General features: G+C 46.2%; 1 protein-coding gene across 7 annotated transcripts in view; it reads right to left on the bottom strand.

Moving 5' to 3' along the window:
- Window positions 1–311: 311 nt before the first annotated feature.
- SPATA21 (spermatogenesis associated 21) overlaps window positions 312–11,859 on the bottom strand; it is a 36,059-nt gene continuing 24,511 nt past the window's right edge. For 6 of the 7 annotated variants that reach the window (XM_047728784.1, XM_047728781.1, XM_047728782.1 and 3 more), the window contains 2 exons: window positions 1,989–2,161; window positions 312–1,190 (listed from right to left, as the gene is read on the bottom strand). In XM_047728784.1, the coding sequence (XP_047584740.1) occupies window positions 922–1,190; window positions 1,989–2,161 (442 nt within the window). In that variant the 3' untranslated portion in view covers window positions 312–921. The remainder of the gene's footprint in view (window positions 1,191–1,988; window positions 2,162–11,859) is intronic. The other variant, XM_047728788.1, reaches the window with a different exon arrangement.

Genomic DNA, 11,859 nt, shown 5'->3' with positions numbered 1-11,859 from the left:
CCCCCATGGGTCCTGGGGCTCTTTGGGTGAGAGTATGGCTGAGACCCCCTTCTGCCCTTCTGCAGGGTCGGTCTGCTCCTTTTAGGGTCCAGAATCTTTCCCATCATTGCCTTTGAGCAATTGGAGAGAGATGCTCTCTGCCCTTGGGGGAGACTCAACTGAAGAGAGTCCCAGCTTCAAGGTGTTTCAGGGTTTCAAGGTATGTCTTGCTTCAGGGTTTCCTAAGCCTGTGGGAGGCAGGGGCCCTGCACTCTGAGAGCCAGGTGGAAGGGTGAAAACCTGGGGGCCTTCCCAGCACTGGACACAGAGGCCAAGGTTCTTGGTGTTTATTGGCTTACCAGGCCACAAAAGCAAAATCAGCAGCAATACCGGCCTAAGAACCTGTCCGCCTGCAGGTCCTGAACAGCTGCCCCAAGTCGGGACTCCAGAGGTCAGTGGGTTCGAGCTGGCACGGAACTGAGCCACTTGCAGCTCTCAGAGCCGTGTTCCCTAAGGCGAGAAGTGAGAGAGGGTAGGAAATGAGCCATTCCCAAGTGCCCCAGGGGAGAGGTGGCTTCCCTGGGATGCAGTGGAACCAGGCAGTTGGGCTGGGGGGCCTGATTGCAAGTCCTGAGTTCTTTTGCCCCCAAAGCACCTGGGAGGGGACTGGGAGGGGACGCTGCCTCCATCCAGCAGTCAAGCCTGTTTCCTGCCACTCCTAACGTAGAATCAGACTCAGGCAAAGGACATGCAAGCTAACCCCTGCGTGATGGCGCCAGCCTGAGAGAAAGACGGTGTGTGCCACCGAGTCTGGGCACAGCAAGGCAGAGGTTCCCGGACTTAAGCACAGTCAGTGGGGCACATGGGCCCTCAACGAAGCTTAGTTCCTTACTGCTTCCATCCTTTCCCCTTTTCCTCCCGGGAGCAGTGGTATTCCAGGTATCATCTCTTGCAAGGATTAGGCCAGGGCCTCATTAAAACAAAAAAAGGTGGTGGTTGGGCCCTGGCCTGGAGCTCTTGCTTTCCGGGCACCCACCTGCTTCCTTGGGATCCTGACTGGAAGAGGAGGCTCCGGATGTCAGGGCCCGGGCTGGCGGGGGTGCACGGGTCCAGCACGTAGTGGCTGCCCTGCTTCCGACGGACCATCTTGTCCAGCCGAGGACAGAGCGGGATGCAGGGCACCTGGGCGTAGGGGCTCTGCAGGTTGGCAGCTGGCAAGAGAGGAGGAAGCAGGCAGACCCAGCTGAAGTCCCAGCTTGGCCGCATCCTGAGCTGGGTGGGTTTGGGCAAATTGTTTAACCTCTCTGAGCCTCCATGTAAGCTGGAGGTGAGAACCCACCTCACAGAGCGGTGAGGATTAAAGGGATAACACACTCCAAGCACAGTGTAAGGGCTAATAATAGCTCACACAAGAGCACATGTCTTTGTGATGGGTCCTGGCAGTCTGGTAGGCACGCTAGAGAGACTCCAGAAAGCTCCTAGCCCATGACTTGGCACACAGTCGGAGTCTAATCATGGGGAGGCAGCCTTGCCCAGTGAGAAGAGAACAGGTTTTAGAGTCAGACCTGGCTATATACTGCCCTTTCTAATACATGTTAGCTGTGGGGCCCTGGCCTTGGCCTTAAACTTGCTCAGTTCCACTGTTCTCATCTGTAACATGGAGTGAATGCGTGATCATGAGGATTAAATTCTAGCCCATCTACAAAGGGCCTAGCACCGGGAGTGACCCCAGCGGGTGTTCAGTAAACGGTGAGCTGGGATTGCTAATTATCCGCCCTGCTCCGGGGAGGCTCTTGGGACCAACGTGTGCTCAGGGCTAGCCCCCAGGGAAGAGTGCAGAAGACCCTCATCAGAGGGCTAGAGGTGGGATACTGTGATTTTCAGACCACTGGCTAATGCACACAGTTATATGCCCAAAGTGGGAAACCATGTCTCTCAGTTCCTGGGTCTGGCTGTGGGGGCCCAGGGAAAGAGGAGAGCAGAGTGCTCACAGTGCCCAAGGCCCTCACCATAGTTCTGCTGCTTCAGCCGGCTCAGGATCCTGAGGACCCTTCGTTCTGGGACTTCCAAGTCTGCCTGCTGGGGATTGTAGGGAAGCTTCTTCCGGGACCGCAGCCGGCCTATGGCTGTCTCCATCTCTCGGGCCTTACAGGTGCCTTCCTTCAGCTTCTTCTGGTAATAGCTGGGGAGGCAGTGCCCACCCAGCTCAGCCTGGCTGTGTTTAATTTACCCTCCCACCCCCCCTCACTCTTTCTGAGCCCCTGTTCTGTCTGGCCAGCTCTGGGACAGGGACACAAGCCCAGGAGTTAGGGGACCTGGGTTTTGGTCCCAGCTCTGCCATTAACTCCCTGTCACTGCCTTGCTTTGGGCTCCAGTCACCTGGACCCTCCATCTGCAAGTCACATGACTTTGGGCTTCAGGTGTCCCCCCCCCCCCCCCCCCCCCCGGGTAAAAGGGATTAAACAGTCTTCACGTTGTAGGATTAAACAACAAAGCCTGTCTGAGCACTCAGCAACGTGGCCCGTGGAAAGAGCCTGGTCACCATCACCTCTGCTTTCTGCCACTGATATTTTTACCTAGACGTACACGTGCTCTGTAAGACAGCTGTGTGATTAACCTGCTCCTGGGTTCAAGTTTTATTTTCTAGACTCACTGCTGCTTGCCTGCCCACTGGACTGTGGCTCTATGCATGCATTCAGCAGATACCGAGCGGCTGTTTTCCTCAGGCCAGCACGCGCCTAGGTGCTTGTGGAAGCAGTGCAGGAGATCTCCACAGAAGGTCTCTGCCTCCTAGCGTCCCAGCCCCTCTCTCTCTCTCTGGCTATCACGACAGTGACCACTGCACACGAACTTCGAGCAGCTTTGCACAGGGACAGTTGGAGGTGGCCTCACCTCAGGAATCTCCTGCCTGGAAGCTTCTTTGATGCCCCAAGTGCAACCCGGAAGTGCAGGGGAATGAAACTGCCATGGGGGCCACCTTTGACCAAAGGAGCTAGCAGCTGAGGTACATGGGTTTCTCTTTCTTCTCCTGACAGAATTCTGAACCACTATCCATAGTCTCCTCAGAAGATCCTGGGGGTGGCTGACTTGACACATGCTTGTATTAGCTCCTCCTCTGGTCCCATTCCTCTCTCACTCCTCCCTGGAATCCCTTTCTAAATTGACCACCCAGGGGACGCCTGGGTGGCTCAGTTGGTTAAGCAGCTGCCTTCGGCTCAGGTCATGATCCCAGCATCCTGGGATCGAGTCCCACATCAGGCTCCTTGCTCATCAGGGAGCCTGCTTCTCCCTCTGCCTCTGCCTGCCATTCTGTCTGCCTGTGCTTGCTCTCTCTCCCTCTCTCTCTCTGACAAATAAATAAATAAAATCTTAAAAAAAAAAAAAAGAAAAAAATAAATTGACCACCTAGGCATGCACCTAGTGGGAAGGACTGTGAACAAATAAATACAGTACCTGGTCGGTGGTGGTGGGTGTAATGAGCAAAAGCTGGACAGTGGGTAGTGATGAGGGACGATTTTGCTCACAGGGGCCAGCAGAATCTCAGAGGTGGTGATATTTGAGCAGAATGAGGGGAGGGAGCAAGTCAAATGGATATCTCTGGAGGAAGAGTCTTTCAGGTAGAGAGAATGGCATGTGGAAAGGCCAGGAAGTGGGTGAGAGCTCAGTGAGCTCCAGGAATGGCAAGACCACCGGAGAGGCTAGGGCCTGGTATGTGAGGAAGAGTGGGAGATGTGGGCATCAAGATGGCAGAGACAGACCACCCAGGGCTTTGAGGCATGGTGAGGGGTGGGCATGCTACTCTTGGTACTGGGAAACACTCAAGGCTTAAGTTGCTGGTTCTGCTGTGGTCTCTGCCTATCTCTGGGGCCTGGAATTTGGGGGTTTGATGAGCTTCACACATAGAACACAGAAAATGAATACCAGAGCCCTCACATGGAAGTTGGATCTAGACCCCTGTGTAAAACTAGGCCCTGAAAAGGCAGCATGTGGAGTAAAAACAATGACCTAGAAAATAACTTCACCCCACAGGGGCCAAAGGGACAAGAGCAAAATGTATGCAACTTTCTCGGTCACAATTTTAAAGGAAATTGCTTGCTCTCCACTTCCTCTCTCCCTTTCCCATGGGCTTGAATTCAGATGTGTTGCTGGTAAATTGGCTTAGGTTTGATCTAGGGAATGGTGGGTCAGTAAGTTAGAAAGAAACAATAAGTTGTGTGCTGGGCAGCCTTGTCTTCCTGCCTGCTTCTTCTGGAGTGTCAATATAAGAGAGAAATAAACTATCTTGTTTAAACTGTAGTGCATCGGGGTCTGTTCCTGAACTAATCCACCAATATAGAATTCTATACCTAGCTAAACTACTCAGTGCGACTATAAATAAACTCTTTTGCAGACACATAAAATCTCAAAAATTTTGTATCCCATGCATTCTTTCTCAAGAAGCTGCTGGAGGACCTAGTCTTCTAAAATGAGGGCATAAACCAAAACAGAAAAGATATGTGTAGAGAAAACAGGAGATCAACACAGGAGATGCAAAGGTAGTGGAAGCTGGTAAAGGGGAATCCCACATTGGTGGTGCAGTTGCCATAAAGGACAGGTTTAGACTAGATCACTACAGTGTAGAAGACAGAATAGGGCTGCTGTTACTGCACCGGTGGTTGAATCACTTCCTGTGTAACCCAAAAAAGCTACCAGGGTAACATGCACCCGTTATTTTTTAACTAAACCAAACCAAGAAGGATTAAGCAAACCAAGGAAGAGTAAGGCATGTACTCTAACAGAGAATCCTAATCAGAGGAAAGGAAGAAAGAATTCCTAGGATGACAGCAGATCCCCAAGATGACAACTCTGTAGCAGGCTTAAAAAATTAATCCAAGGGGCGCCCAGGTGGCTCAGTGGGTTGAGCCTCTGCCTTAGGCTCAGGTCATGATCTCAGGGTCCTGGGATCGAGCCCCACTTTGGGCTCTCTGTTCAGCAGGGAGCCTGCTTCCCCTTCTCTCTCTGCCTGCCTCTCTGCCTACTTGTGATATCTCTCTCTCTGTGTCAAATAAATAAAATATTTTTTTAAAAAAGAAATTAATCCAAAAATAATAATGAAATTATTTAGAACATGCCTTCAAGAAAAAGAAACTCTAAGAAGGTGGCACAGGAATTATTAATGAGTACAAAGAAAAAAAAACTAAGGCAATTGTCAACTTCAGGAGTTAGACAAGGAAAGGGGCATCTGGGTGGCTCAGTCGTTAAGTGTCTGACTTCAGCTCAGCTGATGATCCCAGGGTCCTCAGATGGAGCCCCCCATCCGGCTCCCTGCTCAGCAGGACGCCTGCTTCTCCTTCTCTCACTCTCCCTGCTTGTGTTCCTCTCTTGCTGTCTCAGTGTCTCACTATCAAATAAATAATCTTTTTAAAAAAAAGGAAATGAAGTCATAGTATAATAAAATACTCAGCTGTTAAAAACTGCATCACCATAATAATGGAAACCCCCCAAAATTCTTTAGTAAAAAATGATAATATATTAGAACAGGTAGAGGGAAGTTTAGAAGATGGTTGTATCAGCTAAACCCATACCATAACTGGAAGTCAATAGATACATGTAAAAAAAAAAAAAAAATCACTAACCAAAATATTGTAGTACATGCATGTTATTTCAAAATGAGAAGAGAGTCAAAAGTATTTGTCTTGGGAAGGGAGACTTCAGGGAATGGGTACTCCAAGTGTTTATTACTAACCTTTTTGCACTACTTGGTTTTTCCATTGTTCTTAACTTTTTTTTTTTAAGATTTTACTTACTTCTTTGATATAGAGAGAGAGATAGTGAGAGAGGGAACACAAGCAGGGAGAGTGGGAGAGGGAGAAGCAGGCCCCCCACCAAGCAGGGAGCCCAATGTAGGGCTGAATCCCAGGACCCTGGGATCATCACCTGAGCTGAAGTCGGACACTTACCGACTGAGCCACCCAGGTCCCCTGGACTATTTTTTTGTTATTTATTTATTTATTTATTAAAGATTTTATCTATTTATTTGACAGACAGAGATCACAAGTAGGCAGAGAGGCAGGCGGTGGGTGGGGAAACAGGCTCCCTGCTGAGCAGAGAGCCTGATGCGGGGCTTGATCCCAGGACCCCGAGATCATGACCTGAGCTGAAGGCAGAGGCCCCAGCCCACTGAGCCACCCAGGCGCCCGTTTTTTTTTTTTTAAACAATGTATACATTACTTTAAATTTTTAAGAATGAACTGAAAGGATAAAGTTATGTCAGTTGAATACTAACCAAAGGAAGTCAGTATAACCATATTATATTTTAAAAACTAGGTCTTGGGGCACCTGGGTGGCTCAGTGGGTTAAACCCTCTGCCTTCGGCTCAGGTCATGATCCTAGGGTCCTGGGATCGAGCCCCGCATCGGGCTCTCTGCTTGGCAGGAAGCCTGCTTCCCTTCCTCTCTCTCGGCCTGCCTCTCTGCCTACTTGTGATCTCTGTCTGTCAAATAAATGAGTAAAAATCTTAAAAAAAAAAAAAAAAAAGGGGGCGCCTGGGTGGCTCAGTGGGTTAAGCCTCTGCCTTCAGCTCAGGTCATGATCTCAGGGTCCTGGGATCGAGCCCCACATCGGGCTCTCTGCTCGGCAGGGAGCCTGCTTCCTCCTCTCTCTCTCTGCCTGCCTCTCTGCCTGCTTGTGATCTCTGTCTGTCAAATGAATAAATAAAAATCTTAAAAAAAAATATTTTCTTTCTGGGGACCTGGGTGGCTCAGTGGTTAAGCGTCCCCCTTCGCTCAGGTCATGATCCCAGGATCCTGGGAACAAGCCCCACATTGGGCTTCCGATTCAGCGGGAAGCCTGCTTCTCCCTCTCCGACTCCCTCTGCTTGTGTTCCCTCTCTCGCTGCATCTCTCTCTGTCAAATTAAAAAAAAAAAAATCTTAAAAAAATATTTTCTTTCCTTTTAGGGAAAGAGAGAGCAGGGGGAGGGGCAGAGGGGGAAGGAGAGGAAGGGGGAAAGAATCCCAAGCAGACTCCCATGCTGAGCAGAGAGCCGGACTCGGGGCTTGATGTCATGATCCTGAGATCAGGTTCATCTTGAGATGAACCCAAGAGTCGGACGCTCAACTGACCTGTGTCAGCCAGGTTCCCCTGTACTCCTTTATTTATTTTTTTAAGTTTATTTATTTAAGCACTCTCTACATCCAGCATGGGGCTCAAACTCAAGAGCCTCACAGTCTACAGACTGAGCCAGCCAGAAGCGCTTGTACTCTTAAATGTAAGAGTCTATTGGTCTATCTTGTAGTTTAAATGGCCCTTCTCCCACAAATGTTTTGGTAACGTGCATTGGTCATATGGAAAATACTGCATATCTCCCAGGTGTTAGCACATTTCATTTTAATTGGTATATGTATATCTATATACACTATATATAGCTAGTATATATATACTATGACACTACATTAATTTAGTATAGATATACTACGATATTATAATTAATATCACCACTAATATCAGGAAAGTCTTTAAGTATTAGAAGTGTTGTGTGTGGCTATAGTTCATTCATTTTTGCTGCTATAAAGTATTTTGTATAAGGACATGTATATGCCCATGTTGATGGATTTAAGTTTCCCAAAAGTCTAACTTTTTCCTGAAAGCTTTAATTTGATCAGAGGCAAAAAATGCTGTCAGTTGTTCTCCTTGAAATGACAGGCTAACTTCGTCTACTTTTAGAGAAATATCCACTGAAAACCAAAGGCTGAATAACCATGGTTTTTCCTTCGTTCAAATAAAAATGTCATTCGATGTCCAGGAAAGAAAAAACTGTCCATTACTCTCTCAGAATTTCCAACTGGAACAGACATAAGATAGACGAATAGGGGGGATGCCTGCCTGGCTGGCTCTGTCAGTAGACCATGCAATTCTTGATCTCAAGAGTCGTTAGTTCAAGTCCCACCTTGGGTGTAGAGATCATTTAAATAAAGAAAGAAAACTTAAAAAAAAAAAAAAAGATGAACAGGAGAAAAGCATATGAATCTTATTTACACATACCTGGGTACCCTCACAAGAAAAAGAAGACCCAAAGAAATGACTCGGCCTGAGTGTTTCTATCCTAGGTTGAACAGAGTAGTGAATGTGGAGTAGTAGTGAAACTATACGGGCAGACTAAGGGAAGATAAGAGTTACTTTAACGAGGGTTATTACAGAGTTCTCTCAGCCAAGCCTCCGCATCTCTTGTCATAAGAATGTTTCTAACTGGGGCGCTTGGGTGGCTCAGTCAATTAAGTGTCTGCCTATGGCTCAGGTGGTCCTGGGATCCTGCCCAGCAGGGAGCCCGATGCCGGGCTCTATCCCCAGGACCCTGGGATCATGACCTGAGCAGATGCTTAACCCACTGAGCCACCCAGGCAACCCCTGCTGGTATTTTCTTTTGCTGGATCTAATCTCAAGTGTATCCAGTGAATTTTTCATTTCAGCTGTTGCATTTTTCATATTGAAATATTTCATTCAGTTCTATTTCATAGCTTTATTTCTTTCCTCTTGTTCATATTTCCTTCAAATCCTTGGGCATCTTTATAATACCTCATTTAAGGTCCTTTTCTGCTAATTCTGCCATCTTTGTCACTTCTGGGTCTGTTTCTGTAAACTGATTTTTCTTTTTTTTTTTTCCTGATTTTTCTTTTTTTATTGGTACTTTCCTGCTTCTTATGTCTGCTAGTTTTTGATTGGACGCTGGACATTGTGGCACTTTATCGAGTGTCTGGATTTTATTCTTTAAAGTGTTGAACTTGGGACGCCTGGGTGGCTCAGTTGGTTGGACGACTGCCTTCGGCTCAGGTCATGGTCCCGGAGTCCCAGGATCGAGTCCCACATCGGGCTCCCAGCTCCATGGGGAGTCTGCTTCTCCCTCTGACCTTCTCCTCGCTCATGCTCTCTCTCACTGCCTCTCTCTCAAATAAATAAATAAAATATTTAAAAAAAAAATAATAAAGTATTGAACTAGAGGGCAGGTGTTTACGTTACTGAGGATAGTCTTTCTTTCAAGGTTATGTTATTTTATTTTATGTTATTTTATTTTATTAAATGTTTTATTTAATATTTATATTAAATATAATATATTATATATTAAATATTATATTAGTATTTAATATTAACTTAATAATGATATTATTATTGATATTTAATATTAAATAAAATATTTATTATTTTATTAAATATTATTTTATTAAACTCTACTCCCAACATGAGGCTACTCCCATTCATGACCCTGAGATCAAGAGCCACATGCTGTACCAACTCTGCCAGGGGGGTGTCCCTCTTTCAAGATTTTAAAGCTTTGTTAGGGGGCCACCAAGGTGGCTCAGTGGGTTAAGCCTCTGCCTTTAGCTCAGGTCATGATCTCAGGGTCCTGGGATTGAGCCCCACATTGGGCTCTCTGCTCAGTGGGGAGCCTGCTTCCCCCACTCTCTCTGCCTGCCTCTCTGCCTACTTGTGATCTCTCTCTCTGTCAAATAAATAAATAAATAAAATCTTTTAATAAAATAAAAATAAAGCTTTGTTAGGGAAGATCCAGTGTAGTCTCTCCTCTAGGACTCAGTCCCAACTACTGAAAGAGGACTCATCTAAGAGCTCTACTAAGGGGCGCCTGGGTGGCTCAGTGGGTTGAGCCGCTGCCTTCGGCTCAGGTCATGATCTCAGGGTCCTGGGATCGAGTCCCGCATCGGGCTCTCTGCTCAGCAGGGAGCCTGCTTCCATCTCTCTCTCTCTCTCTGCCTGCCTCTCCATCTACTTGTGATCTCTCTGTCAAATAAATAAATAAAATCTTTAAAAAAAAAAATAAGAGCTCTACTAATTCTACAGGTGTTCAACAAAGAGCTTTTGCTCTGTTTGAAAGTCATGTGTCTCTCAGCCCTAGGTAAACTACTGGTTTTCAGTGGATATTTCTCTAAAAGTAGACGAAGTTAGCCTGTCATTTCAAGGAGAACAACTGACAGCATTTTTTGCCTCTGATCAAATTAAAGCTTTCAGGAAAAAGTTAGACTTTTGGGAAACTTAAATCCATCAACATGGGCATATACATGTCCTTATACAAAATACTTTATAGCAGCAAAAATGAATGAACTATAGCCACACACAACACTTCTAATACTTAAAGACTTTCCTGATATTAGTGGTGATATTAATTATAATATCGTAGTATATCTATACTAAATTAATGTAGTGTCATAGTATATATATACTAGCTATATATAGTGTATATAGATATACATATACCAATTAAAATGAAATGTGCTAACACCTGGGAGATATGCAGTATTTTCCATATGACCAATGCACGTTACCAAAACATTTGTGGGAGAAGGGCCATTTAAACTACAAGATAGACCAATAGACTCTTACATTTAAGAGTACAAGCGCTTCTGGCTGGCTCAGTCTGTAGACTGTGAGGCTCTTGAGTTTGAGCCCCATGCTGGATGTAGAGAGTGCTTAAATAAATAAACTTAAAAAAATAAATAAAGGAGTACAGGGGAACCTGGCTGACACAGGTCAGTTGAGCGTCCGACTCTTGGGTTCATCTCAAGATGAACCTGATCTCAGGATCATGACATCAAGCCCCGAGTCCGGCTCTCTGCTCAGCATGGGAGTCTGCTTGGGATTCTTTCCCCCTTCCTCTCCTTCCCCCTCTGCCCCTCCCCCTGCTCTCTCTTTCCCTAAAAGGAAAGAAAATATTTTTTTAAGATTTTTTTTTTTTAATTTGACAGAGAGAGATGCAGCGAGAGAGGGAACACAAGCAGAGGGAGTCGGAGAGGGAGAAGCAGGCTTCCCGCTGAATCGGAAGCCCAATGTGGGGCTTGTTCCCAGGATCCTGGGATCATGACCTGAGCCGAAGGGGGACGCTTAACCAACTGAGCCACCCAGGTCCCCAGAAAGAAAATATTTTTTTTTAAGATTTTTATTTATTCATTTGACAGACAGAGATCACAAGCAGGCAGAGAGGCAGGCAGAGAGAGAGAGGAGGAAGCAGGCTCCCTGCCGAGCAGAAAGCCCGATGTGGGGCTCGATCCCAGGACCCTGAGATCATGACCTGAGCTGAAGGCAGAGGCTTAACCCACTGAGCCACCCAGGTGCCCCGAAAGAAAAAATTTTTTTTGAAAATATTTTTTAAAATAAGTCAAAGATGGGGTGCCTGAGTGGCTCAGTTGATAAGCGACTGCCTTTGGCTCAGGTCATTATCCTGGAATCCCGGGATCGAGTCCCACATTGGGCTCACTTCTCAGCAGGGAGTCTGCTTCTCCCTCTGACCTTTCCCCTCTCATGCTCTCTCTCTCTAGTAAATAAATAAAATCTTAAGAAAAAAATGTCAAGGGGAGCCTGGGTGGCTCAGTGGGTTAAAGTCTCTGCCTTTGGCTCAGGTCATGATCCCAGGATTCTGGGATCAAGTCCCGCATTGGCTTTCTGCTCAGCAGGGACCCTGCTTCCCCCTCTCCATCTGCCTGCCTCTCTGCCTGCTTGTGATCTCTGTCTGTCAAGTAAATAAATAAAATCTAAAAAAAAAAAAATGTCAAAGAGTACAAAAAGTTCATTGATATGGTTTCAAATTACACATCTCAGCCACAGAAGGCTCTACCACTTATCAAGTCTGCTTTGGTATCAAAGAAGAAGAGCCACACAATATGTGGGTATTAAATGAAAAGGCTATTAAAATACTTCTTTTTCCAGTTATATATTTTGTGTGGGGGGGTTCTTTATATACTTCAATTGAAGCAACATATTGCAACAGATTGAATATAAGGCAGATATGAGACAGAAAGCTGTCTTCTTTTCTGCCAGACTCTGAAGAGATTTGCAATATTGTATAACAATGCCATTATTCTCCTTAACTTTTTTTTTTGGAAACTATATTTTACGG

Source organism: Lutra lutra, chromosome 4 (genome assembly GCF_902655055.1).
Source record: "Lutra lutra chromosome 4, mLutLut1.2, whole genome shotgun sequence".
NCBI classification, from domain to species: domain Eukaryota; kingdom Metazoa; phylum Chordata; class Mammalia; order Carnivora; family Mustelidae; genus Lutra; species Lutra lutra.
This window is presented reverse-complemented; position numbering and strand designations above follow the sequence as displayed.